Genomic DNA, 27,560 nt, shown 5'->3' with positions numbered 1-27,560 from the left:
GCAAAATCAAAATCTCAAACACATCAAACAAATGTCACATTCCCGACTTGGAACAGGCATTTTCTTATGTTGAAAATGGTAGATTAACCCTAGTTTTATAAATAGCTACACCTCTCACCTCATAAAATTCCATTAAATAGGTAAAAATGTCAAAAACTAATTTTAAATCTGGTTTTTTTCCCAATAAGGAGCTGGTGTGGACACCCACCTCTAGATGCAACAGTAGATATGTATAGACAAAGGCAAGATTTACAACAAAAAGAGAAAAGCGGTTAACCAAGAGGGAATACAAATTCCCAAACCCCAATTGGAAGAAAAGAGACAACACTGAGGCACAAAGAAAATACAACAGATAAACAACTATTAATAAAATAAAATGTGTATACCGGGATTAAAGCATGACACACCTAACAAAAGACTCATGTGATCAGTGAAGGGCTTGCAGTTCCTATTCCTACAGAAACACATGTCAAGTTGTCCATGCCAAGTAAAGATTCTGAGATATTTAATGACATGTGGTATCATAAGGGGATGACCATTTGACATTCTGGGGTAGAAGGGGCAGGATGATTTTTTCAGGTTTGTTTATCCAATTTCGTCTGTTGGAATGGATGCTTACTTGATACGTGTCTCTCAGTTTTTGTTTGTTACCTGGATTTGTTTTTTTCTCTATCGTTTTATGAATTTTGAACAGCGGTATACTACTGTTGCCTTTATTTAGTAGTCACTACAATATATTGTAGTTGGTAGAATTTAAAATGTTGACCACTTTTTATTCACAGGAAATGAAAAATAAATATGTAGGCAAACCAATCAAACAAGATAACAGAAGTCATAAAACTTTGCTCAGTGCTGGGAGCACAACAATCCATGAAATCCAGCATTTTGATTGGTTGATTTTTGAGTCTGAGGGCAAAAATCATGCTCGAAAGGTTTATGACTGTGAGACTTGAGTTTCCTCCTTAAAAGACTCAACAGTGGTGCTCTTATTAAAAAAGTGTTTTATTCCTTGCAGCTGTCAAGTTTCTAAAAGGAAACATGACTTGTCTCTTTATGGTTATCTTATTCTTGTAGAATTTTGTTTTTCAAATGCATCATAACCAAAATCAAGGAAACTTAAGTAAATGTCAATTTATGGCAAATTTGTGATTTAATGAAAGGTACAGTTTTACTCTCATGACCATAATGTCAATACTCCTTTCTTTCACTAGTATACAGCTTATAAATCAGAATTGTGGTTGTAGGTAGGGGCTAATTAGAGAAATAGACAGTCTGCGACACAGTTATCTACCTTCAATTTTTGTTGTCCACAAACATAGTTCTTTTGAATTTCAGTGTAATTTAAAAACAAAAGTTGCCTTTTTTAATTTGCATTATTTGTTTGCATTTAGGTGAAAGATAAGACTTAAAATATATTGTCTGAAAAAAATTCTTTTTGTAATTTTCAGTAGAATGGTCATATATATAAAGGTGAAATTTCCTCTGCTCAGGACCAGACTTGGGGTAATTGTAATTGTAATCGTTAATCAGCTGTAATTGATTACAATTTTTCAAGTAATCATTGTAATCATTATTCAGCCAAAAATCTGATTACATGTAATTTAATTTAATCAATTACTTTTCAAAATACCCTGTAATCCTGATTACTTTTTGATTACATTCTGATTACAATGAAAAAAATCTTAAACTGTGTTTATGGTAAAAAAATGAACAATTTTGTTATTCTTATTTAATAAATATTTACATGTTAAGATAGTTTTGTTTACTTTATAAAGCATGTTAATTGATTTGTATACTTCAGTAAAAAATAAACTGTTACAATATTGAAAAGTCATCATTTATAGCCTAAGAAGAGACATGTAATACAATTAGTAAAAAAAACTGGCCTTAGTAAAGATATTGTACATATATTCACAATTTAAAGATGACTTTGTACACATATATATTTGACTGTTATATTCAAGTAATATTATACTTTTCTTTAATCCTGAATTATGATCTTTTGTTCATATTGTGATTTTTGTCCACTTTGAATTGACCGGTAGGAAACCAATTATGGTTTGTTTTTTATTGCAATTTCCAATTGAGTATAGCTGTAGGACAATGTATATGATAAAAGATTAATCAGACATGTGACAATTTATCTAATTAGCACAAACTAAATTAAAAGTTGGACAAATATCTTGTTCAAGATGAGCAAATTTTTGTATTTTCTTAAACTGGACATGTAAAATGCAATGATTTATAGGACTTGTATTTTGTTTACAATTTGATCAAACAATTCTATAAAATTTTACATAGTTTTTAACTGGTAACTTTATTTCATCCATATTTTAACTTCCATAAACTGCACCTTGAAATACATATAAAGTCTCAAAGAGGTCAGAACACTAACAGCAAACTCTTTATAATGCCATATTTAATTGAAGTCAAAATAATTCAGAGATCAATGCTGATAAAGTGTAATGGGTCGTAACCAGTGACACAATGTTCATGTATGTATGTTGTGAACTTTTGTGGTTTATTAAATAGATGAAGTTTGAAGTTATCATTTTCTAATATATAAAACAAAATCCTTTCTAAAAAGTGCTTTAGTTGTATCAAATGTTAATTCATTCATATCATTCAAAATTGTAATCAGATGTAATCATGATTACTTTGCTAAGGGACAACATCAAAAGTTCAATGAAGGATAAAAAACTTAATTCACATAGTTTTTTTCACTGACCCCCCTACCCCCCTCTTAACTTAATTTGGGAAAAATTGATTAACCAATAGGGATATATGTAAAATCGATTTTACATTAACAAAACTTGCAGCAATGTTGACCCCCCCCCCACCCCCAAACTATTTGATTTAAGTTTTTTATCCTTCATCGATCTTTTGATGTCGTCCCTAATGTAATCATTAATTTAACAAGACAGTTTCAGAAATGATGTAATCATTAATTTAATTTAATCGTACAAATGACAAAGTAATTGTAATTTAATCAATTACATTGAAAGTAATTGGACCCATCTCTGCTCAGGACCTCTTTGGCTTCATCCATACCGGTGTCCTTAGGTTTTAGTTACAAGGAGAAAATGAGCCCACAGACTTTCTGAACTTTTAATATGTTTTTTGGTAAAAGTCTAACTTTATACACACCAAATCTTATTAGAAAGGAGCAGGTGGTATTTTTTTAATTGATATTATTTTATAGATATCAGATGGGGAAAATCAACTGTGTTCCCTGGCCATACAATAACAACTATCATACTTTTATGTAGAACCTTTTAATTTGTTTTTGAAGTATTGCAGTACTTGGTTCATGGATTCTCGAACGGTTCCATCTATCCATGACATTTCAATGGAAATCATTTCGTCTTCAATTTGTTTGACGTACAGATTACATTTCAAGATTGTAGAATTCTCACTTTGATTGTTTGCGTCAGAAGTAGTCATTAGTAAATTATCTGCGGTGGTATCACACTTCATTAGTTTTACACACGATGAACTACTGGCTTCTTGATTATTAGACTCAGCTTTTACTTTTTTTCCGTTCATACTTGTATCAATGGTATCCATACTTCCATCTGCGTTTTGTATTATTTCCGTTATTTCAGAAATCTTTCCATTATCTTCAGTTTTTGGAACCTTGGCTACTAAATTATCAGAACTCCGTGATTGTTTCCTTTTTCTTTTAACTGATGTATTGCCAGCAACACTTATGTCACCTTTCTGAGCTATTTCTGTTAAATTTGCTTGATTTTTCTCTACAGAAAATGTTTCTCCAGATTTCGAAGAAACAGCTATATGCGTAGTATTGTTAAAATTGTTTTCGTTCATATCTTTGGGGTCTGTATCTCCAGCTATCAGAGAAGCCGCATATTGTGTAGTATCATTAGAATTGTTAGTTTCCATATCTTTAGTGTCTGATGAATGTTCTTTGGTCTGTTTATCCTTGGGATGTCTGCGCTTTCTTCTTTGATTTGACCATGTGTTTTGAAATGCAGTTAAAACCATGGATATCTTTGTTTCATTGGATTTCTTATCTTCACATTTAATCTGAAATTTATAATAAAATATTAAACGAGCATAAGCTACAAGTAATAAAAAATAATTAAAATATGATTGTTTTGTTTAATTATTTCACATGAATTCTAAAAATAAATATATCAAATGACATCTAAATTTCTAACAAATTAAAATTGTGAAAAAACATTTTTGTAAAGTTCACATGAAATTCACGTGGATCTAAATTCAAGTGAATTACACCTGAAAAGGATCATGTGAGTTCCATATTTCATATAAGTTTGTAAGACAATGTAAGAGGTGAATCTCAGATGAAGTTTTTTTTTTATGTTAATTCCATGTGAGATTCATTTGAAATTCATATATGAGCAAAATTTGCTTGTGTGCAGATGCAGGATTCAAGTGGTTAGACCATTTTTGATTATACGCATTGTGCTTAATTTCATAACATTTGATTGACGTAAACTTAATTTCATAACATTTGATTGACGTAAACTTAAGTAAGAGAACACATTTAGAAATTTTTCTATTTATAAGGGCATAACTCATGAACTGTAAATGTGACACTAACTATTTTCTGGCTTGATCTAAGTATCATAGTAAGAGCATTGTGTATAAGTTTCATAAAATTTGGTGGAGGCAGACTAAAGTAGAACAGAAACATAAAATTAAGCAATTTTTATGTTCAAAAGAGTCATAACTCATGGAAGGTAAAAGTAACACTACCCAATCTCGATCTTAATCGTTTTTTTGAAATAATAATCATCATGTTTAAGTTTTATAACACTTGGTTAAGGCAAACTAAAGTTTGAGAACACAAACTTAAAATTTATGAACAGTAAGAGTGACACCAACCAATTTCAGACATGATCTGTGTTTTGTGGTAAAAGCATTGTCTATAAGTTTTATATCATTTGGATGAGGTCAACTAAAGTTAGAGAACTGAAACTATTTTTTAGGACCTACAGGACAGACAAGATGAACAAAATGGACAGAAAAGGGTAACACATAATGCCCCCTCGGCTACGGCTGGGGCATAAAAAGTACATACCCATAAATGTTGAAGATACTCAATTATCCAACAAACCACTCTCAATGTTTTATAAAAGAGTAATTACCTGTAACTGCTTAAGACACTCTTTGATCTGATATGCCACCCCCTCAGTTGTATACATGATGCCTGGGGTGTCCTCAGGAACAACATAAGACAATGGTGGTCGCTTTTCTTTTTTCTTCTCTTTAAATTCAGATTTCTGTAAAACAAGGCGATATTTATAAAAGCAGAATTGTAAAATATTACTTTTTCTTTTAGCAGTTATTTTGTTTCAATTTTCTTCAAAATAAGCTCAAAAACATTTGTTGTGTATTATTGGCTTGCAAGTCAACAATTCAACTCATTTGGAAAATGTATTCATCCAAACTTCAATTAAGCCCTTAGCTGGAGATGGGTCATGCATGTGTAAAGCTCTTTTGGTTATGAAAAAGAAAAGATTGTCAACATAGGAAAGTGAAACTAGTGAGCATTTCATCAACATATTATACCAAGTTATTTCAATTTTCAAAATGGTTTTTAATTTCATCAGAATTGTGTCCATTGACTTTCTAAATCATAACCATCTTTTTTTTTTTTATCATTTTATAGAAATATGATAGTGGACAATGGGAGATAACTCAATCAAATTTGTCATGAATGAGAGTACCTAAAGGGTTCAATATTAATAGTAATTCTTTATTCAATGAAGGTTATTCAATGAAGGTTACACAGTTAGCTAAGAATTGGAAACTAATCTGCTCTAAGGCCCTAATTAACTACATTGAAATTTTACAAACAAATTAATTTCAAAATAACCAAACAAACACACATGTAAGAAAACATCAAATGAGAAATTGTTATAGATATACAATTTTAAAAACAGGAAAAAAAATCATATATAATATTGACATAATTTAAATTACCTCAACAATATTTAAATTGTCAATGTTTAAGCAAGTGTGTAAAAACTTATTATGCAACTAAATTATGAAGCTTCCAAATGTTCAAACAAGAAATTTTTGAATCTTTTTTTAATGAACTTGTTAATTTTTCAGGAATGTTGGTGAGATATTCCATAAATAGATCCTGAATATAGATAAAGATTTGTTATACAACTCTGTTAGTATTTTAGTACTGAAGAAGTAAATTTTTCGAACATGAAACCGGTTGAGACATCTTAGTATTGTTCTTCTTAATCTACTTGATCATAACAGAGTTAAATTGGAATCAGAATTTCAATGCTAAATAAATTAGTTCAAAGGGGAGTGAAAGAGACCAGAGGGACATTCAAACTCATAGATCGAAAATAAAACTGACAACGTCATGGCTAAAAAAGAAAAAAGACATAAAAACAAATAATAGTACACAAGACACGTTACAGAAAAGACGTTTCTCATTTTAAAAGGACTTAATGGAAAAAATTAAGGTCTATGGTAATGATTTTGGTTAACAGCCATTGAATATCTGTGTCACAGATGACAAGGTGTATGTTCAATTTGTCAAAATACTGTTTTCTTACCAAATTTATCACATATCGCAAGATTTTCTTACTTAATGATATTGAAAACACATTCCTCTCTTAATTTACAGGTTTTACTGTTATACAATACTTACAGGAAATTTAATATTTTCATCAAATGACCAGCCAAGTCCCCATCTCATTGTCTTACCCTGACAAAATTCTATTGTAGAAAAATTTAAAATCTACAAAGACAGAAAAAAAGATTTTTTGTGATAAAAAATCTTTTGTAATAGAAAATGGAAAAAAGAAATTCTACATTTATTCTAAAACAAATGTCAAGTCATAGACGTAATATAACAGTCCAATTTATTTCACTTGAAATTTAAAGTTGATTGCACTATATATGCTGTGTATCTTTGGACAATATCTGATATAAATAATATCTATGTTCTCCAGATGATTCGGTTTTATGTATCTCAATTTATTCATATTCATAATTATTTCTCCTTTTCTATAAAATGTGCCGAACTACCAGTAGCAAATTTTTCACAAAGGTCTGATGAATATGTAAATCTGACAAGCCTATTCATTAAAATAATTTACCCTACTGTTCATCTTTCTACAAACAAATATTTTACTTACCTTTAGCTTTCTGAGTTCTTCTTTCAGGGGAGACAAACTTGTTTTCTTTCCAACCATACTAGTATATACTCTATAAATATAAAATAAAAGACAAGTTATATAAGGGCTATTCCAGAAAAAAATGTATGGGGGGGGGGGGGGGGGGTTGGAAGGCAGTTTTTGTCAGCACCCACCACCCAGACAATTGTAATTGAGAATTATAGTGCATTATAGTGTGAAAAGTTGCTCTGATACCCATCACCCATGTATTATTAATACAATGTGCCTTCCAACCCCCCCCCCCCCCCCCCCCCCCCTACATTTTCTTCTGGAATAGCACTAAACAAGTTTAATACATGTTTATAACTCATTTCCTCACTCTCATAATACAATGAGATTATTTATAAATAAAGATGGTTCTGAGTTTCAAACAAATCAAATACATTTCGATAAATAAAAGACCAAGAAGAAATGATTATCTCACAAAGGCATAGGTTCCATACAGCCCTAAATTGGCTCATGTTTTTAACTTAGATTTCAAATAAGGATTTATTGACCAATATCAAAATGAACCATAGCTAATATATTGACTAGATAGGGAAAAATCTTTGTTGAAAAATTACATACCTGCTTTTTATTCATGACGTCACAAATAGTACTTATTTTGATTTTCAGTGTAAAAATCAATCAAAATGGGTAAAATTTCATTGATTATTGGACAAGAAACATAGAAAAGTAGCCACTAGATTGTTTCAATATATTACCTGACTTTTGTTTTAAGCTCCAAGGACTCGTGAATCATTTCCTTAACAAACTCAACTTCTCCTCCAAATGCCACACTTTCTGTAGGACTTGCTGTATTCACAGAATGGGGTTCTGGTCTGTCATCTGATCTGGTATTTGTGATACCCTGTGCCTCTAGATTGTCCATAAAAAATGGTGGGTTACACATGCAGAAGGTATAGGTGGCAGCACTTGTCTTTAAAACATCTAGAAGGACAACATCTTTTTCAACCCTTTGAACTGCAAAAAAAATTGAATTTAATGATAAGGTGTCATTAATATTATAACACATTGTAGTACTTAGAAGGAACTTTAATTCCTGTTACATTACCTTGTTATACTTGTTTTTACTATACATGTATATTTTGAAACAGTACGAATTTCTAATTTAACAGAACTTTGTATAAATTGTAAAGATAGGTCATTAATTTCTGAAATAACTGTTTTTAAAATAAGAAAGTCTTATAAATTATTATCGTAATGCTCATCTAGTCAAATTATTAGCATTTATAAAAAACCTCACAATAATTTCTGAATTTACAGTACTCTGATTAGTTTCAGAGGAGATTTATGTAAAGCTGGGAACAGTAGCATATATGAACCATAATTTGGTATTCGGCCTTTGGTTTCTTTTTGTATCCTTTTTTATAAGTTCTAAAACTTTAACTTTTATTCTGTGGGTTGTGTTGGTGTTAGAATAGTAATAATGGAACAATTGAGTTTTTCAAGAAAAAAATAATACATTTTGATTCACCGTTTACGTGACAGGAAACCAAACAGGAAACCAATCTTTATTTTCTTTATTTTGCACAATATATTTCAAAAGACATAAATGAACACCATTACTAATGTTACTTGCTTCATGTTAATATTTAAAATCTATTTTCAATGTTAAATTAAAGTTTATTTTAAACGCCACAGGAAACCATAAGAAACCAAAAGCATTTTTTTAGTTTTATTTTATTGCAAAATCTGCTTAAAATAATCTGAACAGTATACTTTTTCTTAAAATCCATCTTAAATGTAACAGTATTATAAAACTCCTAAATATGTGCTTGTTTTGAAAACAATTAGTACAATTTATTCAGAAATTTCCATATTTTCTTCATTGATACAGGATACCATAATCGTTGTATCTTGATGTTTTAGCCAAAAAAATTTATTTATATTTAGTTTTGAAATTCCAATTATATACAATTTATTCCAAATCATTGGCAATGTAAAATTCTTTAAATCCAGTAAAGAAAAAAACTTTTAACTTGGAATTAAAATCTTTAAAATAGGCACCATGTGATATTTGTGCCCTGTACACCATCCAGTGTTCTCCCCATGCCGTTTTAGCGTCGCGGTACCGCGACGCTATATATTTTTACCGTGACGCTATTATTCTGTTACACCATTCCGTAATTTATACAGTTCGTTTGATTATATTCTTAATCTATTTATGTGTTCCAGTCTAGGAGGATTATTCATCTTTAACCTCATAAGAACATTAAAACATTGTATCATCGCTACCTTTCCCCTGCTCACACGGATCTCAAACCGAACATTGCAAGGTCATACCAGTTCTGGAGAACTTTTCAAAGGACAAACGTCATCTAGGACACAATTCGTGGCTAACCACAGAGTGAGTTAACTTTACAACATTGTTTTGAAGCCTTCAAATTACTCTATACATATTTGAACATTCTCTCCGTGAAACACTGGAAATTTAACTGCTCTTGAAAGTACAACATTTTCTCGGATTCAACGGACTGTGCTATCTATTACCTTTGACATTTCGTTTTATTAACATTAATTGAACACATTGTAAAATTGTATTTTATTTGTTTTTCAGCTTTTTACCATTTGTTAGATTGGTTTAAGAATAAATTATCAGCACCTGATAGTCTTGTTGCTTGAGCCCAATCGTCGGTTAAACTTAATGGTCAGGCCATTACAGTAAAAAGTCTACAACTTGCCTGTTGTGTCTCACAGATAACGCCACTCCACAGCTACACAGCAACCTACCTGTTGAGCCCTGCATGTACGCGTCATCCCTTGACGTACAGTAAATTGACGACAACCTGTCTTTGCATATCCAGACAAGGAGCGACAACGTAGTAACATACATACGTACATACCTTTACACTGACAGTGGACTACATATCTTGTGTGAACTCGACAGCAACCCAACAACGTTGAGTCAACATGGATCCCAGTCATGTGGAACAACAAGAAGAGATACATGCCCCAGAGGGAAATGTCCCAGATCTAGAACTCTTACAAAATCCGTCAAATACCACACATTTAGATGAAAATCCCGAGACTAGGCGAGTACGGGATCTCACCGAAAAAGGTAAAGGAGCCTACACAGAAAAACGTAACAAGTTCTGTGAGGAATTAGAGGTCTTTTGGTCAGATATAACGACCCAGTTATTGGAAATCACCACACCTCCCAATGAACTTCAGCAAGTCTTAACAGCCCAGGACAATCTTGTAAAAGCCTGTACAAATTATCGTAGGCTTACAGACGAATATCTGGACTTTCTAAAAAGGACCAGAACGTTGGACAGTCAAAAAGACATAGACGCATGTAACCTTACATTGGATCTCCGTCTGTCCAAAGTGGAACTGGCCATGGACTCTTTACACGAGCATCGCCTCGCCCTAACAAAGGCCAAATCAACTAAAACAAAGACCTCAAGGGGTAAGAAAACCTCGCACAGCGGTAGCTCTAACGTGTCAGACATGTCAAGCTTGGCACGGAGAAAGCGTGCCAAGGCAGAGGCTGCAAAGTCTAAGATAGCATTCGTCGAAAAACATGCCCTTATCCTACAACAGGAAGCAATGTTAGAGGAACAAGCCTTGTTCAGACAAATTGAAATGGAACAGGAAGCAGCACGTAAAAAGGCAGAAATGGAGCAAGAAGTCGCTCAACGTAAAGTTCAACTAGAACAGGAGGCCGCACAGAGATCAGTGCAATTAGAACAAGAGGCTATGCGCAGGAAGGCTCAAATGCAACAAGAAGCCGTACGGGTAAGCCGTGAAAAGGCCGAGCTGAAAGCCAAATTTAACCTTCTTGAAGCACAGAGAGAAGCTGCAGCCGCAGAAGCCGAGGCTCGTATCCTGGAATACGATGACAGCCAAGCGTTTAGCGATCTCCCTGACGAAAAGGAAGACCCGCTCCAGCGTGTGCAAGATTTCGTCAATAAACTTCCTGTATCAACTGCTGTAAAGGAAGTAACAGGACCTCAAAAGAAAAAACAAATTCCTGTTAAAATTGAGCTGAGTCATGAAGCACCAGCGTTCGTGTTATCTGTGGCACTGAACTTGCCATCACAAACACCTAAGGTCTTGCCTACACGTGCTAAGTCACCAGATGTTAATGCATTCCCAGATCTGGGAACAATAACTAACATAGGAAAACAGGGCGTTTCAGAAAAGATCCCTGTCTTACACCAAAATCAAGGCGTCATAGAAGAGATCCCTGTTTCACACCCAAAACAAGGCGTAATAGAAGAGAACCCTGTAGCATACCAGCAACAAATCAATCCCACGTCGGAGATAACTAGATTTCTTTTACGCAAAGACCTATTATTCTCCAGGCTAACAAATTTTAATGACCAGGCAGAATCCTTCCATACATGGAAATCTAGCTTCAAAAACGTCATAGACGAATTACAAGTTTCTGACTCGGAACAAATAGACCTACTGATAAAGTGGCTAGGGCCAGAGTCTGGTAAACATGCCATGAGTATTAGGGCATCAAATGCCAACAACCCTACTAGAGGCTTACAGAGGTTATGGCAAAGACTGGATGAGCGATATGATGCTCCAGAAATGTTGGAAGCCTCTATCACGAGTAAACTCGTCAATTTTCCTACCTTGACGAACAAAGATAAAGCACGTCTTTATGACTTGTCTGATATTCTATCAGAAATAGAATATCACAAGGAAAATCCCAAGCTGGGATGTTTGCTTGCTTATTTCGATTCTTCGTCCGGTATAAATCCTATTGTGGAAAAACTACCATACGGACTCCAAGAAAAGTGGATAACAAGGGCTTCAAGATACAAGTCCAAATATGAAGTTACCTTTCCGCCATTCACAGAATTCTCTGCCTTCATCAGGGAAATGAGCAAAATTAAGAACGATCCTGGGTTCATCTTTGGATCAAAAGTAACACCAAATACAAAAGACTCTACGCCAAGGTTCACACCTCAGACGTACTCTAAAGTCAACGTCCATAAGACGGCTGTTGAACAGCAAACTGAAGACAGCAGTCAACAACAAAATCTGTGTATCCTACACAAGACAAAGCATACCTTGAATGAATGCCGAGCATTCCGAGCCAAACCAATCGAGGAACGCAAGGAACTGTTAAGACAAAACAATGTGTGCTACAAGTGTTGTGAGTCAACCACACACAGAAGTCGGGACTGCAACGCAAGTATCAGTTGTAACGAGTGTGGAAGTGAACGACATACCACAGCACTTCACATCACTAGACCACAACAATCTGAAAGTTCCCAGTTTAGCTCACCCAGACAAGCCTACGGCGGGGAGCAGACAGAGTCAGCTGAAACAAAGTTAACCTCTGTAAGTTCGATCTGCACAGAGATCTACAAAGATCATAAGAGCGAGAAATCTTATGCCAAGATATTACCTGTGGACGTGTACCACAAGGACAAGACAAACAAAATTATCAGGATGTACGCCATTATTGACGACCAAAGCAACCGGTCTCTTGCCTCGCCTGAATTCTTCAGTCTGTTTAACGTTCGGGAGAAACCTGAAAACTACTCTCTTACGACATGCTCCGGCAGAGTAGCTACTTCCGGGAAAAGAGGAAAAGATTTCGTCATAAAATCTGTACATAGTGACGTACAATTTGATCTGCCTACATTAATTGAATGTAATAATATTCCCAATCATCGAGACGAAATTCCTACTCCTGAAGTTGCAATGCATCATCCTCATCTGAAAGAACTCAGAGGAAGCATTCCACCAATAGAGGAACGTTGTCAAATTCTTCTCCTTATTGGAAGGGACCTTATAGAGGCACACCACGTCCTTGAACAACACCTAGGACCATCCCGAACTCCATTTGCCCAAAAGTTGAGACTTGGTTGGGTCATAATTGGAAATACATACATTGACAAGCAAACTTCTCCTATTCAAGTCAACACAAAGATAACTAACGTTTCAATCACGGAATCAGAACAACGTCTTGCCTCAAGACCGGAAATAGCCGTCAAGGACAAGAATCCTATTGTTGTTCAGTATAACGACACAAACTTTCATTTGAATGCCAAGGTCGCTAAATCGCATTCAATGCAATCCCTTAAATGTACAGGACCTAGTACCAAGCCTGGTAAACGCACAAATTCATCTAAAGGGACATCACTCGCATCACTAAAAGCAAAATCTGTGACTTCTATAGAAAAATCTATAGATAAAGAAAGTTTCAATCCGAAATCAACAGAACCTAAAGTTCATGGAGAGGAAATCAATAGCATTCACAAACCTATTCCGAAAGAAGGACCTCTTGCCAATCTCAATCTGCCATTGCATGAGCAACGTCTACTACTAGGAGGAAGCAGTATTGTCAAATCTGACTTGAATATAAGTGAAAAGGAACCAGTAGTCTTATCTGGACATCGTCACAGAGTAACACCTTTTCTTGGACATTACTACGACAAAATCAAACATAGAGGACGCCACTCTACAGATAGAGCGACTAGATCTGCAGGATTGGACGTTATGACGAAACGCCTAATTTCGTCTGATACTCACAAAGATGTGTCATATCGCCAAATCGGAAGACAACCAACTACTAACTCTTGTTATACTTCGATCTATCTTCGATCGTCATCGCCGTCTAACTACGTTGGAGAAAACAGTTCCCATTGTCGATACAGCAGTAATAGAACATTCTACAGAACACACAATGTCGTCCGAGACACCCTTCTTCTAAAGGACAAAAAACTGTGCCTACCCAGTTTCACGTGGAACGTACTTATTAGGAACCTTTATAGTGAAAAATCGTTGAGATCTGATATTTCTCACACGAAATAGTGGACATTTCACCTGTATATATTCAATTTATATTTGGATTAATTCATTTGTGTAAATCTTGTATACATATTCGAAAAATTTATGGAAAAGTGATATCAGATAGACATCAGACGGGGAGTATTCTGTTACACCATTCCGTAATTTATACAGTTCGTTTGATTATATTCTTAATCTATTTATGTGTTCCAGTCTAGGAGGATTATTCATCTTTAACCTCATAAGAACATTAAAACATTGTATCATCGCTACCTTTCCCCTGCTCACACGGATCTCAAACCGAACATTGCAAGGTCATACCAGTTCTGGAGAACTTTTCAAAGGACAAACGTCATCTAGGACACAATTCGTGGCTAACCACAGAGTGAGTTAACTTTACAACATTGTTTTGAAGCCTTCAAATTACTCTATACATATTTGAACATTCTCTCCGTGAAACACTGGAAATTTAACTGCTCTTGAAAGTACAACATTTTCTCGGATTCAACGGACTGTGCTATCTATTACCTTTGACATTTCGTTTTAATAACATTAATTGAACACATTGTAAAATTGTATTTTATTTGTTTTTCAGCTTTTTACCATTTGTTAGATTGGTTTAAGTATAAATTATCAGCACCTGATAGTCTTGTTGCTTGAGCCCAATCGTCGGTTAAACTTAATGGTCAGGCCATTACAGCTATTATAATATCCGCGACGCTATAATAATTACCGCGACGCTATAATTATTTTCAGGATGTTACTTTTCTCGTTTCTTGGCAAAGCCATGTCCTAAATTGTGAACTTTCATCTAATTACCACTTATGATCATAAAAAAATATATCACCGTTAATTGTAATCCCTTCAAGTCGGACAATAGAGGCAATCTAAAGTGATTACAAAGGTGTTAATTCTAAAGTGATTACAAAGGTGTTAATTGCACTTTGGGTGATAACTGGTTGGATACTAATACCCCAAGCTGTCACTTGTGACATGATTATTACCACGTGGTATGCAATCGACAAGGAGAAAATGTAATCAGAAAATCATAAAAACCAGGTGCTCCGCAGGGCGCAGCTTTATACGACCGCAGAGGTCGAACCCTGAACAGTTGGGGCAAGTATGGACAAAACATTCAAGCGTGATACAGCTCTGAATTTGGATTGTGATCAAATTTTTGACATTACATGTTTTTTTTTACACAAAACAAATGTCAAGATTTTACAAATCAATTAAAGATTTCTTCTTCAAACTTTTTAAATCTAAAATTAAATAGTTGACACAGCATAGGTTTCTGACACAGAATGAATGTGGTCTAATGAACTTTAAAAAGTTTTTTTTTTGCCTTTGAGCAATTCACTATGCTGTTGAATATTAATCCTCTCAAAAAAATGTTTGAAGAAATTTTCTTTTTATTTATGAAATCTGAAATGAGAAAAATTTAAACCCCCCCCCCCCATCTTTTTTTTCACATCCCCGCTTCCCTTTTTCCAAAACTGATATCAATTCAAATTTCTAATGGAGTTTGCAACAATAACTACTCTTTTAAATACATCATAAAATATTAAAATGTAAAATAAAGTATTTGTTATCACTGAATGGTAAAGATTGGTTGGTAGTAAAAGTGAATATACATTGTTTATTGTATAAAACAATAAAAATAACTTCATCAGCAACATTTTATATTGGCAAATTTCCAATGAAGTTATTTACATAAAGTTATTGGCAAATAAAAATAGAAAATGACATCATAGTCATGTCTGGCAAATGTCCAACATACATTATCTAAAAACATTTTAGATAAGATAAGGAAAAAAAGCTTTATCAGCAACATTTTATATTGGCAAATTTCCAATGAAGTTATTTACATAAAGTTATTTGCAAATAAAAATAGAAAATGACATCATAGTCATGTCTGGCAAATTTCCAACATATATTATCAACTACTATTTTATACAAAGAAAGATAACTCTAATTGAAAATTAATTGCTATTGCACAATATTCTGCAATTAGATATTTCTTGCTATTGTGCAATACTGTGCAATTGAAAATTTCTTGCTATTGCACAATACTTGATATGGAATCCTGATTTGGACCAACTTGAAAACTGGGCCCATAATCAAAAATCAAAGTACATATTTAGATAAAGCATATTAATAAGCCCAAGAATTTAATTTTTGTTAAAATCAAACTTAGTTTAATTTTGGACCCTTTGGACCTTAATGTAGACCAATTTGAAAACTGGACCAAAAATTAAGAATCTACATACACAGTTAGATTTGGCATATCAAAAACCCCAATTATTCAATTTTTAATGAAAACAAACAAAGTTTAATTTTGGACCCCAATTTGGACTAACTTGAAAACTAGGCCAATAATTAAAAATCTAAGTACATTTTTAAATTCAGCATATCAAAGAACCCCAAGGATTTAATTTTTGTTAAAATCAAACTAAGTTTAATTTTGGACCCTTTGGACCTTAATGTAGACCAATTTGAAAACGGGACCAAAAATTAAGAATCTACATACATAGTTAGATTCGGCATATCAAAGAACCCCAATTATTCAATTTTTGATGAAATCACACAAAGTTCAATTTTAGACCCTTTGGGCCCCTTATTCCTAAACTGTTAGGACCAAAACTCCCAAAATCAAACCCAACCTTCCTTTTATGGTCATAAACCTTGTGTTTAAATTTCATAGATTTCTATTTACTTATACTAAAGTTATGGTGCAAAAACCAAGAATAATGCTTATTTGGGCCCTTTTTTGGCCCTTAATTCCTAAACTGTTGGAACCAAAACTCCCAAAATCAATCCCAACCTTCCTTTTGTGGTCATAAACCTTGTGTCAAAATTTCATAGATTTCTATTAACTTAAACTAAAGTTATAGTGCGAAAACCAAGAAAATGCTTATTTGCGCCCTTTTTGGCCCCTAATTCCTAAAATGTTGGGACCAAAACTCCCAAAATCAATACCAACCTTCCTTTTGTGGTCATAAACCTTGTGTTAAAATTTCATAGATTTCCATTCACTTTTACTAAAGTTAGAGTGCGAAAACTAAAAGTATTCGGACGCAGGACGACGACGACGACGACGACGACGACGACGACGCCGCCGACGCCAACGTGATAGCAACATACGACGAAAATTTTTTCAAATTTTGCGGTCGTATAAAAATCAAAATATATGTTTGCAAAATGAAAATTCATAGAAACTAACATTTTTTTCTCTTTTAAAAAGAGATTGAGTCTTATCTTTTAATGACTTTCAGAATAGTCTTACTTTCTTTCTCTTCCTATTTAATACTAGTTGTAAATCGAGAGTGAAAATTTTATAGATTTTAAATTATATAAGTTTTGTACTTTCTTTAGAAAGTGATCATTATTGGCTTTAGTTTATGTTTCATCCATTTAATGCATTAAAAACACCATATCTATTCCCAATCTCTTGTCAAACATTGTTTTATTTTCGGATTTTTCATTGCTTTTGGCGGCCATTTAATATTTTAGTGTAAACTACGGATCGGAATCGGACCAGATATGACAAAAATCCGCATTTTACGATAATGACTGTACATATCCACAAATGGCACAGTAGACAGAAAATAATACCTAAAGAGAAAACTAAGCATTAACAGACTATTTATTAGATAACTTTGTGAAAAAAAATATATATCATTTTGATAAAAAGAAACAACTGGGACCATGAACCAATATATTTGATAGACATGATAAAGAAAGTTTTTTTAATTTAAATTTTATTGCTATATGATACTTTCTCTTTCCTTTTTTTATTATAAAAACCAGTGGGTTTTTTCTACACATTTAGTGCAATTGTATCTATACACATATATTTTTATTTGGGCAAGAGGAAAAAAATAATTCTGGAACTATAAATGAATATAGAAAACATAAACTGAAAATACTGTTATCATGGTTTTAGTTTAATTGTATTCTCAGTTATGAATTCAACAATATAGATACAAAGAAGAGGGTGGAATAGAATATTTTATTCACCAAAAAAGGGCCTATAGCATACAAACAATATAATACATTTTGTAATAAACAATAACGTATATAACAAAGGAAATAGAGCATTACAACGACGCGACAAATTACATTGAAAAAAATACAATTTATTTTTTACGCCAAATGTGATGCTATCCAAAATTTCTGGGGAGAACACGTGACCATCTACATGGTTTCCACATTTTAACCTACTTTAGTGGGCTAAAAGCAATATAGTACTTCCTTTCAAGTCATGCATGGTAAAAGTTTACTTCTCCTTTGACAAGTTTATTGCGTTTATGAAAAGTGTTTGCAGAACATGAATAAAAAAAAATAATTAAAAATTGTGACAAAGATACCAACTTTGTACATTCCAAGTGTAACGGTATATTAACATGTATTTTTTATTAAATTATCTTTATGCACCTAAAATATCCAGTAATATTTACTGCTGAAGCAAAATCAATCTAACGAGCATCGGCACAATGATAGAAGACGTAATGTCTATTGAATTTTCCAAGGACCCTTTACATCGTTATCAGGAAACAAAGTGTGTTATAACGTCTGTCAAATCTGAAATCGATTTTGTCAAGTCATTGGGCATTTATTTTCACACAAGATCGTATGTAACATTATGCACATAGGAAATATAATAGACCCCCGGCGCAATCTCTTTGAAAATTGTATTTTCCTTTTTTAAACAAGACGAAACAAGTCTACAGATTATGTTTGCTAACATCCTGTTGGAAACAAAAACAATGTTTAGACCTAGTATTTCATACATCCGGCCGTAAGGGCGTGATCACATGTTAGTCACATGTTTCACGTATGACCGGAAATGATTAGAACTTAACGACAAAAACAATTTTAATAAAAAAAAAGGAAATAACTGGACTTCTGTTTCGTTTGAAATGTAACGCATAACGATAACGTCATTTTCTAACTTAATTATTACGAAGAACAAAACTAGAATGTAAATCATCTCTGATTTACCTGTTTGAACATCTCGCGAGAGTTCATATTTGCATATTGTTATAAAGAATTCTATTACAACAAAGCAGATTACATCATCTAAAATTTGCGTTACGAAATTGGAAACCAAAGTAACGCTAGTGTTCTTACACCTGCTACAGAAATACTTATAGTTCTCGGCATTTTCTCCTGACTATTCTTTTTGGTCGATGTTCTTTATTATTTGAAAGCAAAAGTTACGAATTTGATGGTGACGATTATCTATAAAGCAGTCAGCGTTATGCACTTCGGAAGCGAAAAGTAACGCGAGAAACGACACAAAAATACGGTCGTATAATCTTTAAAATTTGTTAATTTCAATTTTTTTTCTAGGGAAGAGTAGCATACACTTGTATGTTGATAAAAATAAAGGCATCTTTAGATGTAGTTACAACTTTTCTTACAGTAATACACATTTTTATCACTTTTCTATAGTTATAGGAAACGAGCCCAATAGCAAATTATGGTCCATATATATCTAACAGATTACAAGTTTGATACTCTGGCATCTCTTTAAAACTTAGTTTTTACTGACATTTTATTGATATGATTGATAAAATTAAAACTATTTTTACCTTGTATTAAATTGGTCATCTGGTTTCTTTCCACATTTTTGACAGCACATGTAAAGTTTGTATCATCAAGTTCAGTAGCAAGAAATCTCCATTTATTCATCCTAGCAGAGAGGAGGGGATATACACAACTTCCTCCTGTTCCTGTTAAAAACAAAAATCAGAATTTAACGTTTTCCTGCTATTACCAGCAGAGCTATTTTCCTAATGCAACTAAATTAAAAGTTTGGTTGTTATTTTAGCATGTTGAATGTTTGTCTGATACAAACCTTTTCCAGGACTTATTTTCATTGTATGTTCTCTCTAAATGCAGGTTTTGTTAATCTAAACATCACGTTTTAAAACGAGGAGCATATACCTCTCATATAAAAATCATTTCAAGTAAATCAAGTCACATCTGCATACACAAGTGCCTGTTCTGAGTTCAGTTGTTGTCTTAAATTAGTCATATCTTAATAGTTTTTTTCTCATTTAAAGAATTAGTTAATAAAGGCAAGTCTTTAATCATGTTAATTGTTTCTATTTCATTTATGTAACTTTTTTTACTTATAAACTCAAACATTAAAAGCTTGTCAAGTTACATTGAGTGTTAGTCTTGTTTTTTTGTAAAAGACTGTTATATTGCCCTCTGGATGTCATTGTTATTATTATCCTATCAGAATTAATTGACCTCAAGGAGAATATTTGACATTTAAGGCCCTTTTATACATGTAGCTGACTATGCAGTATGTGCTTTTTCATTGTTGAAGGTTGTAGTGACCTATAGATGTTACAAATGTAACTTCTGTGTCATTTGGTCTCATGTGAAGACATGGAAGAGTAAAAAAATGTTTCATTGGCAATCATACCACATTTCCTTTTTTTAATCGTGGAGAATATTTTCTGATTCTACATGTTCTATATTTTGTTTCTCAAGATTCTAATAAATTATAATATGTATGCTTAATATTACCAACATCTATTCCTAAAATGTCTCCCTTAATACTGGAATCTTTCAAAATATCTTCTATCCATAAGATATAGTTAAGCCTCAAAGGAATGGTAGGTACCAGTCTATCAGGAGGCAACACAACATCCAATCCAAAGTCTTCTTTCATAAGTGTGGTGGAAAGCTGTCTTAAAGAATCAGGATTTCTGAAGTCAAGAAAAAGCTTTCCACTTACATCTGGATAAACATGTTTCCTAAATTCTGGATATTTGATGGCAAGGTACTGGAAATTTGCCTTCTTGCTTTTGTACTTGTTCCTTGGATGCATGAACTTATTCAACGCCATAATTAATTCTGTAAAAAATATTTTATTAAAGGTAAATAAATTACACTTGTACAGTTTGTATAAGTACATGTATCTTACAAATTCCGCAGAATATGTGTTTAGTTCATTAAAAGTTATCTTTTTTTGTGCAGATAGAATAAGAAACTACATGATCATGAAGAGAGTGGGAAAATACCTTTTTCTGCCAGTTGTATGTTTTGGGTGACTTTTTTCAAAAGACAAGTTAAGTACCTTGTTTTATATGAGGACGAAGTTCTCTGTAACAGTAGAAAAATCAATAAAATAAAAAAAAAAATTGGTCAGGAAATTTTCATTGTACTCATCAACTCAAAATTGTTAACTTTTATTTGTCGCTTTTTTAATTCCTGCATTTGCACAGAACACAGAAACTACTTCCTTCTTCTGGTCTCGTTGTCGTGAGACTTTGAGTAGTCTAGTAAAATATAGGAACTCAAGGAACACAATACCAAAATTTCATTTTAATACTCATGTCTCTGATATGAATTAACGTTACGGTTACCATGGTTACCTGATGCATTGTCTTTCATGTCTTTCTTTGTTTACATTGAACATCACATCATAACTTAAATAACATCACAAGTAACAAATCCATAACAACAGAATCAAAATCTGATATTTCCGTTTCTTTTTTTTAACAAATATTTAGTTACAAAAAAAATAATTCATACAGACTTACTCCCCATTCACAGGTAATGCCTGCCTCATAATATTATGGTACATAAGATTAATGCTCTTCTTGTGGATGATTTATTTAACTTTGAAGATAAGCTATTACAATTAATAGTGGACTGTACAAAATTCCAGTATGGATAAATATTGAGCGCCTGTTAAGCAGCTTATGTTTTGGTCTACATCAGAAGAGAACTAGTTTATTACTATGAAGACTGTTTGTATAGTTTTCCAAGTTAAAAGAGACATATAGTGCAATATTTCATTTTTTGAGTGTGGTATAGATGATAATAATTTCTTAAGATTTAAACTGATTGTTAGTTTAATATTTTTAAACAAATCAGTTAGGCGGTCTTATTTAACGCTTATATGATAGGTGATAATTTTACACCTTCTTTTTAGATTTTAAATGTTTACTTGTTGCTAAGTCATAAGTACATGAAGTACAATTAACATGATTAACAGTGAAATTTTTCATTACCGTAAGTTTAAGAATTAATAATTCTGTAGTAAGGCTCTCTTGATAGGGGTAAATACTAGGTATAAGAGCAAGGGTTAGGAATTACAGTTCGCATTTTATGAGCATGTTTAAGTGTGAAATAGACATTTGCTGATCTGAGCAAGTTTTACAGTCAATATGCGTTGTGGATACATGTGATGTATATATATTCTATTGATGAGGAGAGAGACACAAGTGAAATAAAGGACAAAATGACAGTGGATCAATCTATCAAGTTTTAGATTTTAAAATATGACTGTACATGCTGTATATACAGTTTGAATACTTTTAAATAAGTGTGGTGGTGGTGTATATAAGTGTAAATGTATATATACATGTAGAAGATGTTTTTAATCCAATAATAGTGAATATTCAATAATAAGGGATTCTACACTTCAAGAGGATTTTCCAACTGAAGTGGTTCATCTGGTAAAGGTGGAAAATACAGAATACAATGGAATAGGTAACATATGGGGGGGGGGGGGGGGGGGGGGGAAATTCAAGACAAGTGCCTGTGGCTTTCTTGTGTGCTTTGAGATTGAGTTGAGCACCCAACTTCAAGAGCATTGAGGCTCTCAAAATTTATATCAAAAACACTTGTTCAAACTAATTTTTCCTGCAGGCATCAATATTCAAGAATATTTTGTCAATTTAGAAACAAAAATATATATATATATATATAAAGATATAGGAGGTAGGTAATGGGAGTATCTTCAGGCTTCATGATGAATAACAGTAAAACTTCAAACCAATTGCTGTAACTGTAATTTTTTGTGCATGACAATAATATGTACACTTTTATACGATAAACAATTGACTTACATGACTTATTTCGACATTATTCCAAAAATGATGCAAAAGATAATTTAAATATTTTGATAACTCTTACGAATCAAAAGAAGGATATTTTGACAAATCATGGTAAAATTTAACTAATTTAATGCTTTACAGTAGCCAAAAATTATCGTTTGACGACTGACGGTATTAGACATTTCTACCCCATATATGATACACAGGGGCTTGTTTAGTGGCTCAGACGAGGTTTTACTGTCAATGGCGATCGCTATCCTATATATTTTGTTTTTTTTCATACTGTGTATGATCATATAGAGCACTTCTATCCAAAGCGAAAGACTCGCGAGTACGAGGACGACTATAATATGGGGACAAAGTCCCCTATTACAGTATAAAATTCAAAAAAAAAAAAAAATTGGGAAAATTTCGGTCATTGTACTAATGAACTCAAAATCGTTCAATTTTTTTTTTGTCATGTTTTTTAATTTCCGGATCTGCTCAGAACACATAACTCTACTTCCTTCTTCCAGTCTTGTTTTCGTGAGACTTTGATTAGTCTAGTAAAATATAGGAACTCAAGGAACACAATACCAATATTTCATTTTTAATCATTCTTTGTCTTTGGTATGAATTAATATGGGGACGGAGTCCCCAATAACAGTAGAAAATTCAATAAAAAAAAAAAATACGGGAAAATTTCCCGAATTTTTCATTGTACTAATGAACTCAAAATCGTTCAAATTTTTTTTGTCGTGTTTTGAAATCCCGGACCTGCGCAGAAATGTATAATGTACTTCCTTTTTCCGGTCTCGTTTGTATGAAACTTTGAGTAAAATATATATTTATCAGTCTAGTATGCCAGCTTTAGCTGGCACTTATGGTAGAAGCATCGTTTTGGAATAAAGAACGATAACTCTCTCTACACGACCCATCTGAAAAGTTTCGTCACTCTCGTTAAATCTCGTATGATTATTTTTTTTAATGGCGGCCGAATTTAACGTTTCAACGTGACCTTGAAAAAACGGGACAGATCGGAATAATTTTGATATTAAATACAACATGAATTTTTATTTGTTTGCAAAAACAAGAATTCAGAAATTTTGGTTACTTGTGTAGCTTATCTAAATTTTATCGTACCACGGAAATTATCGAAGTTAGGACAACAACATCTGACGCCATGTTTCGTCTGCTTCAACATTCCTTTAACAGTGAGGTCAAAACAAATTACCCAAATAATCACAGGTACTTCATTTAAAAGTTACAAAATCATAGATAACGTTAACATATTTAGCGTAAAAGTTCCGTCCAGCCATGGGAACACAGAAAAAATCTCTGCAAGCAATATATTTCGGATTTTTTTTATAATGGCCATCTGGTCCGGCTTGCGGGGGAAAAATGTTACCTGATGATAGCGTTTCTTTGTTTACATTGCATATGACGTCATAATTTAAATAACGTCACAACTAAATCCCTAACAACAGAACAAAAATCGGAAACGTTACGGTATTTACGTTTCTTTTTTTTTAAACAAATGTTTTTAAAAGTTACAAAAAAATAATTCATACAGACTTCGTCCCCATTTACAGGTAATGCCTGCCTCATATTAAACGTTAGGCCTACCTGATGCATTGCGTTTCTTTGTTTACATTGAACATGACGTCATAACTTAAATAACGTCACAAGTAAAATCCCTAACAACAGAACCAAAATCGGAAACGTTACGGTATTTCCGTATCTTTTTTTGTAACAAATATTTAAAATACAGAATACAGAATTAAAATAAAAAAAAAAATTTAAGCAAACTTCGTCCTCATTCACAGGTAATGCCTGCCTCATATTATCAAACACCATCGTGTACTTACCGTTAAATAGTTTAAGGAAACTTAAATAAGCAACTTCAAATGTCTACTAGCAAATGTTATTTCAGGACAGCATAAAATGTATGAAAACGTCTAAAAAACAACGTTTCAGGGGCGCAGACATATTGGATCCCGAGGAAGTCTCGTTGTGCGACTTCCGTATGTTTTCCGTATGCGCATGCGTATTCATACAATTTTCGGACGAATTTACGTGTGGAGTCCTGCAAGTGATAATATTTTCGTTGATTTAAGACATATTCCAATGGTTTACAGGTAAAATTGAAGAAAGGAATTATGCATGACCTAGAAATTTTAAATTTATATTGGAAAAATTGCTGTTCTTGTGCCTTATTTTCAAAATGAATTGCAGACAGCTTCATAATGGCGGTCTGTGACATTATAAATCAATGAATGACTTCATGCAAAAATTAACATTTCATTAAATTTCAGACATACTTTTGTATGTCATTTATCTTTTTACATGTACGATTTATACGTGTGTAAGTGTGAAATTGATTATGTTTTAACCATTTATGCAAAATTAGACATAAATTGACCATTGTCTTTCTAATGACAAGTTTGACAGTTGTGGAGTATTTTTGCAACCCATCCCTCAGGCAGACAGCAAAAGTTATTCAAGATGTGATACTTAATGAATTCGTCTTATTTTGTTTATTAGAATGAACATCAGGCAAATGCTGTCTGATGATCTCAGATTGTATCAGTTGATTTAGAGTTCGTTTGTTTTGATCTTTAAATTCTGATAATTTATGATGTCAAAATTTTATTTTCATGTTTGGTCTGCTTGTCAACCGAAATTTCAGTGTAATACGTATTTTAATTGTTAATATAGCTATATTTAGGCAAAAAAAATAATATTTATGCAGTCTGCGACGTTAAGCGGTAGCCTGAAGCCCGTGTCTAGTTTAAATAAGCTCAGACTAGTTTACATAAACTACTGATACATTGTACACTGCCGATAGTCCGACCGGTCTAGTGGCAGTGCATATCTGTGTGCACTTTTTTAATCGTTACCATCAGTTAACGCAGAATGTCACTCAACGCCATCTATATTAATTAACTGATACTCTCTTCCTTACAAAAATACCGTTAACCAGTTTTGACAGTCTCCCTAATAACCGATTGTTCAAAATAAAATAAAAAGCACGAAAAACGGTTAGTACCACATGTTTTCAAAATGTCAAATTTTGGTAATTATTGATTGATTTATGTTGCATAGACTGAATAAAATATAATAACAGAAAATAAAAAAACATTGATCATTTTTCAATTTTTTGCGTCGAAAGATATTAATTCGTAACTGCCCACTTGACATCTTGTGTATTTTAGACGATTGCTTATTAGGACGATTTCGATGACTGGGTACCATTAATTTTATGAAGAAGTGGAACCAGTTTTGTTTTCATTTCGAAAGTGTACACATAATTTTGGTCACAAACATCATTTATACAAGGCTTCACTGTCGGATAGTGCGAGACCTGGAAAGGCACTAGTCTGAGATTACTCTGATGTCCAACGGCTATTTTGCCAGACAAGCTGGGGCCATGGGACCACCGCTTGTCTGGCAAAACAGCTGTTGGACGTCAGAGTAATCTGGGACTAGAAAGGAAACAAAAGGGCCGTCTCGCACGTCCTACCAAGTTACAGAGGCTTAAAAGAAATACGAGGATAAACGGGTTAGAGAATTTAAAATTCATTGGATGGACGGTCGTCCCTGGCTCCAGTACTATGAGTACGAGAATCTAGTTATGTTCTGTAGCTACTGTAAGGAGCAGGGAAAAGGAGGCAAATTTGTATCTGTATTTGTTATTGTATTTGAACAGAAGTTGTTCAGCAAATTGAAAAATATTATGAAAAATTATGAAGAATAAAATTTTAACTGATTGATTTTCTTCTTTTCTTACGGTCTGCATCAGAAAAGATGATCTCTTTAACTTCCAAAGTCAAATTTGAATGAGAAATTAATTTAAACAAAATTTGATGGCAAGGGGTTTATATCTACTTGTATACATTTATTTTACATGTACATGTATGTCTTAAATTCAAAGAAAAGAGTCTTTAACAGTCTTGTCAACAGTTTTTAGAAGGTTTTTTAGTAGAATTTTTCATATTACATGGAGAAAAAACTCTACATTTTTGAAAAGTTATCTACACTTCCAGATACAAAAATGTAACCTCAGATTGCAGGATTTTACATCTAATATTCCAAAAGTTCCAAAATGACATAAAAAGTGTTAGGGTAGGCACTAAAAATGTATGGTTAGCGTAAACACAAGTATTATTTATTTTTGTCTTATTGTTTAGAGCAGTTTGAATATCTATCCTGCTCGTAAGGTCAGACTGGACAGAACTTGTCTCTTGATACCCTTGGTCTTATCAAATGGTACACTGTTGCTCAAAGCAATTTTCCATGTTACCAAGTCTAATGAATTTTAACAAAAAAAGTTGCATCAACGGTTTAATTATAATTATACAATGTTCTATAAGTATTTGAACATTTTGAATATACTACATGTATAAATAACATAATTGGTGATTTCAATTACATGGAAGTACTTTGCATATTCATATATTTTCTATTATTATTACCTGCCAATTCTCATCAACAGTAATTGGAAGGTGAAGTGAAAATCTTTGTTTACATGTTGAAAGCAATGTAGTGTTGAATAAAAATCGCACACTAACTTTCCTTTAAACCATCATAACTTTGTCATTTCTTATCTTTTTTCACGGTAGACAGACGATTGATTTTGAAATTGCGCGTCTGATCTTTTTTTTTATACACTGTATTGTTACCAGAAATATGCCATTTATCTAATAGCCCTTACTGCTCGCGGTAACAGCCCGGTACATCAGAGGGCCATGTCAAGTGGGTGATA

At 32.9% G+C, this 27,560-nt stretch overlaps 2 protein-coding genes across 3 annotated transcripts in view; one reads left to right on the top strand and one right to left on the bottom strand.

The window, feature by feature from the left end:
• Nucleotides 1-3,259: 3,259 nt before the first annotated feature.
• LOC139527024 (RNA N(6)-adenosine-methyltransferase mettl16-like) lies at nt 3,260-24,818 on the bottom strand. Of its 2 annotated transcripts, none has more exons than XM_071322266.1 (8): nt 24,664-24,818; nt 20,496-20,825; nt 19,547-19,687; nt 7,895-8,153; nt 7,152-7,221; nt 6,662-6,751; nt 5,133-5,267; nt 3,260-4,047 (listed from the first exon to the last, which is right to left on the bottom strand). In XM_071322266.1, the coding sequence occupies exons 2-8, from the start codon at nt 20,815-20,817 to the stop codon at nt 3,262-3,264; spliced, it is 1,803 nt and encodes a 600-aa protein (XP_071178367.1). In that variant the 5' UTR covers nt 20,818-20,825; nt 24,664-24,818; the 3' UTR covers nt 3,260-3,261. The 2 variants fall into 2 exon arrangements, with proteins under 2 accessions (XP_071178367.1, XP_071178368.1); XM_071322267.1 differs by lacking the exon at nt 24,664-24,818 and adding an exon at nt 24,422-24,538.
• Nucleotides 24,815-27,560, top strand: part of LOC139527025 (lissencephaly-1 homolog) — a 29,569-nt gene continuing 26,823 nt past the window's right edge. Inside the window, exon 1 of the mRNA XM_071322269.1 lies at nt 24,815-24,933. The gene's annotated coding sequence lies outside the window, so the exon portion shown is untranslated. The remainder of the gene's footprint in view (nt 24,934-27,560) is intronic.

The sequence above is a fragment of the Mytilus edulis genome, chromosome 6 (assembly GCF_963676685.1).
Source record: "Mytilus edulis chromosome 6, xbMytEdul2.2, whole genome shotgun sequence".
In the NCBI taxonomy this organism is placed as follows: Eukaryota; Metazoa; Mollusca; class Bivalvia; order Mytilida; family Mytilidae; genus Mytilus; species Mytilus edulis.
Note: the sequence above shows the minus strand (reverse complement) of the source record. Positions and strands in the feature narration are given on the sequence as shown.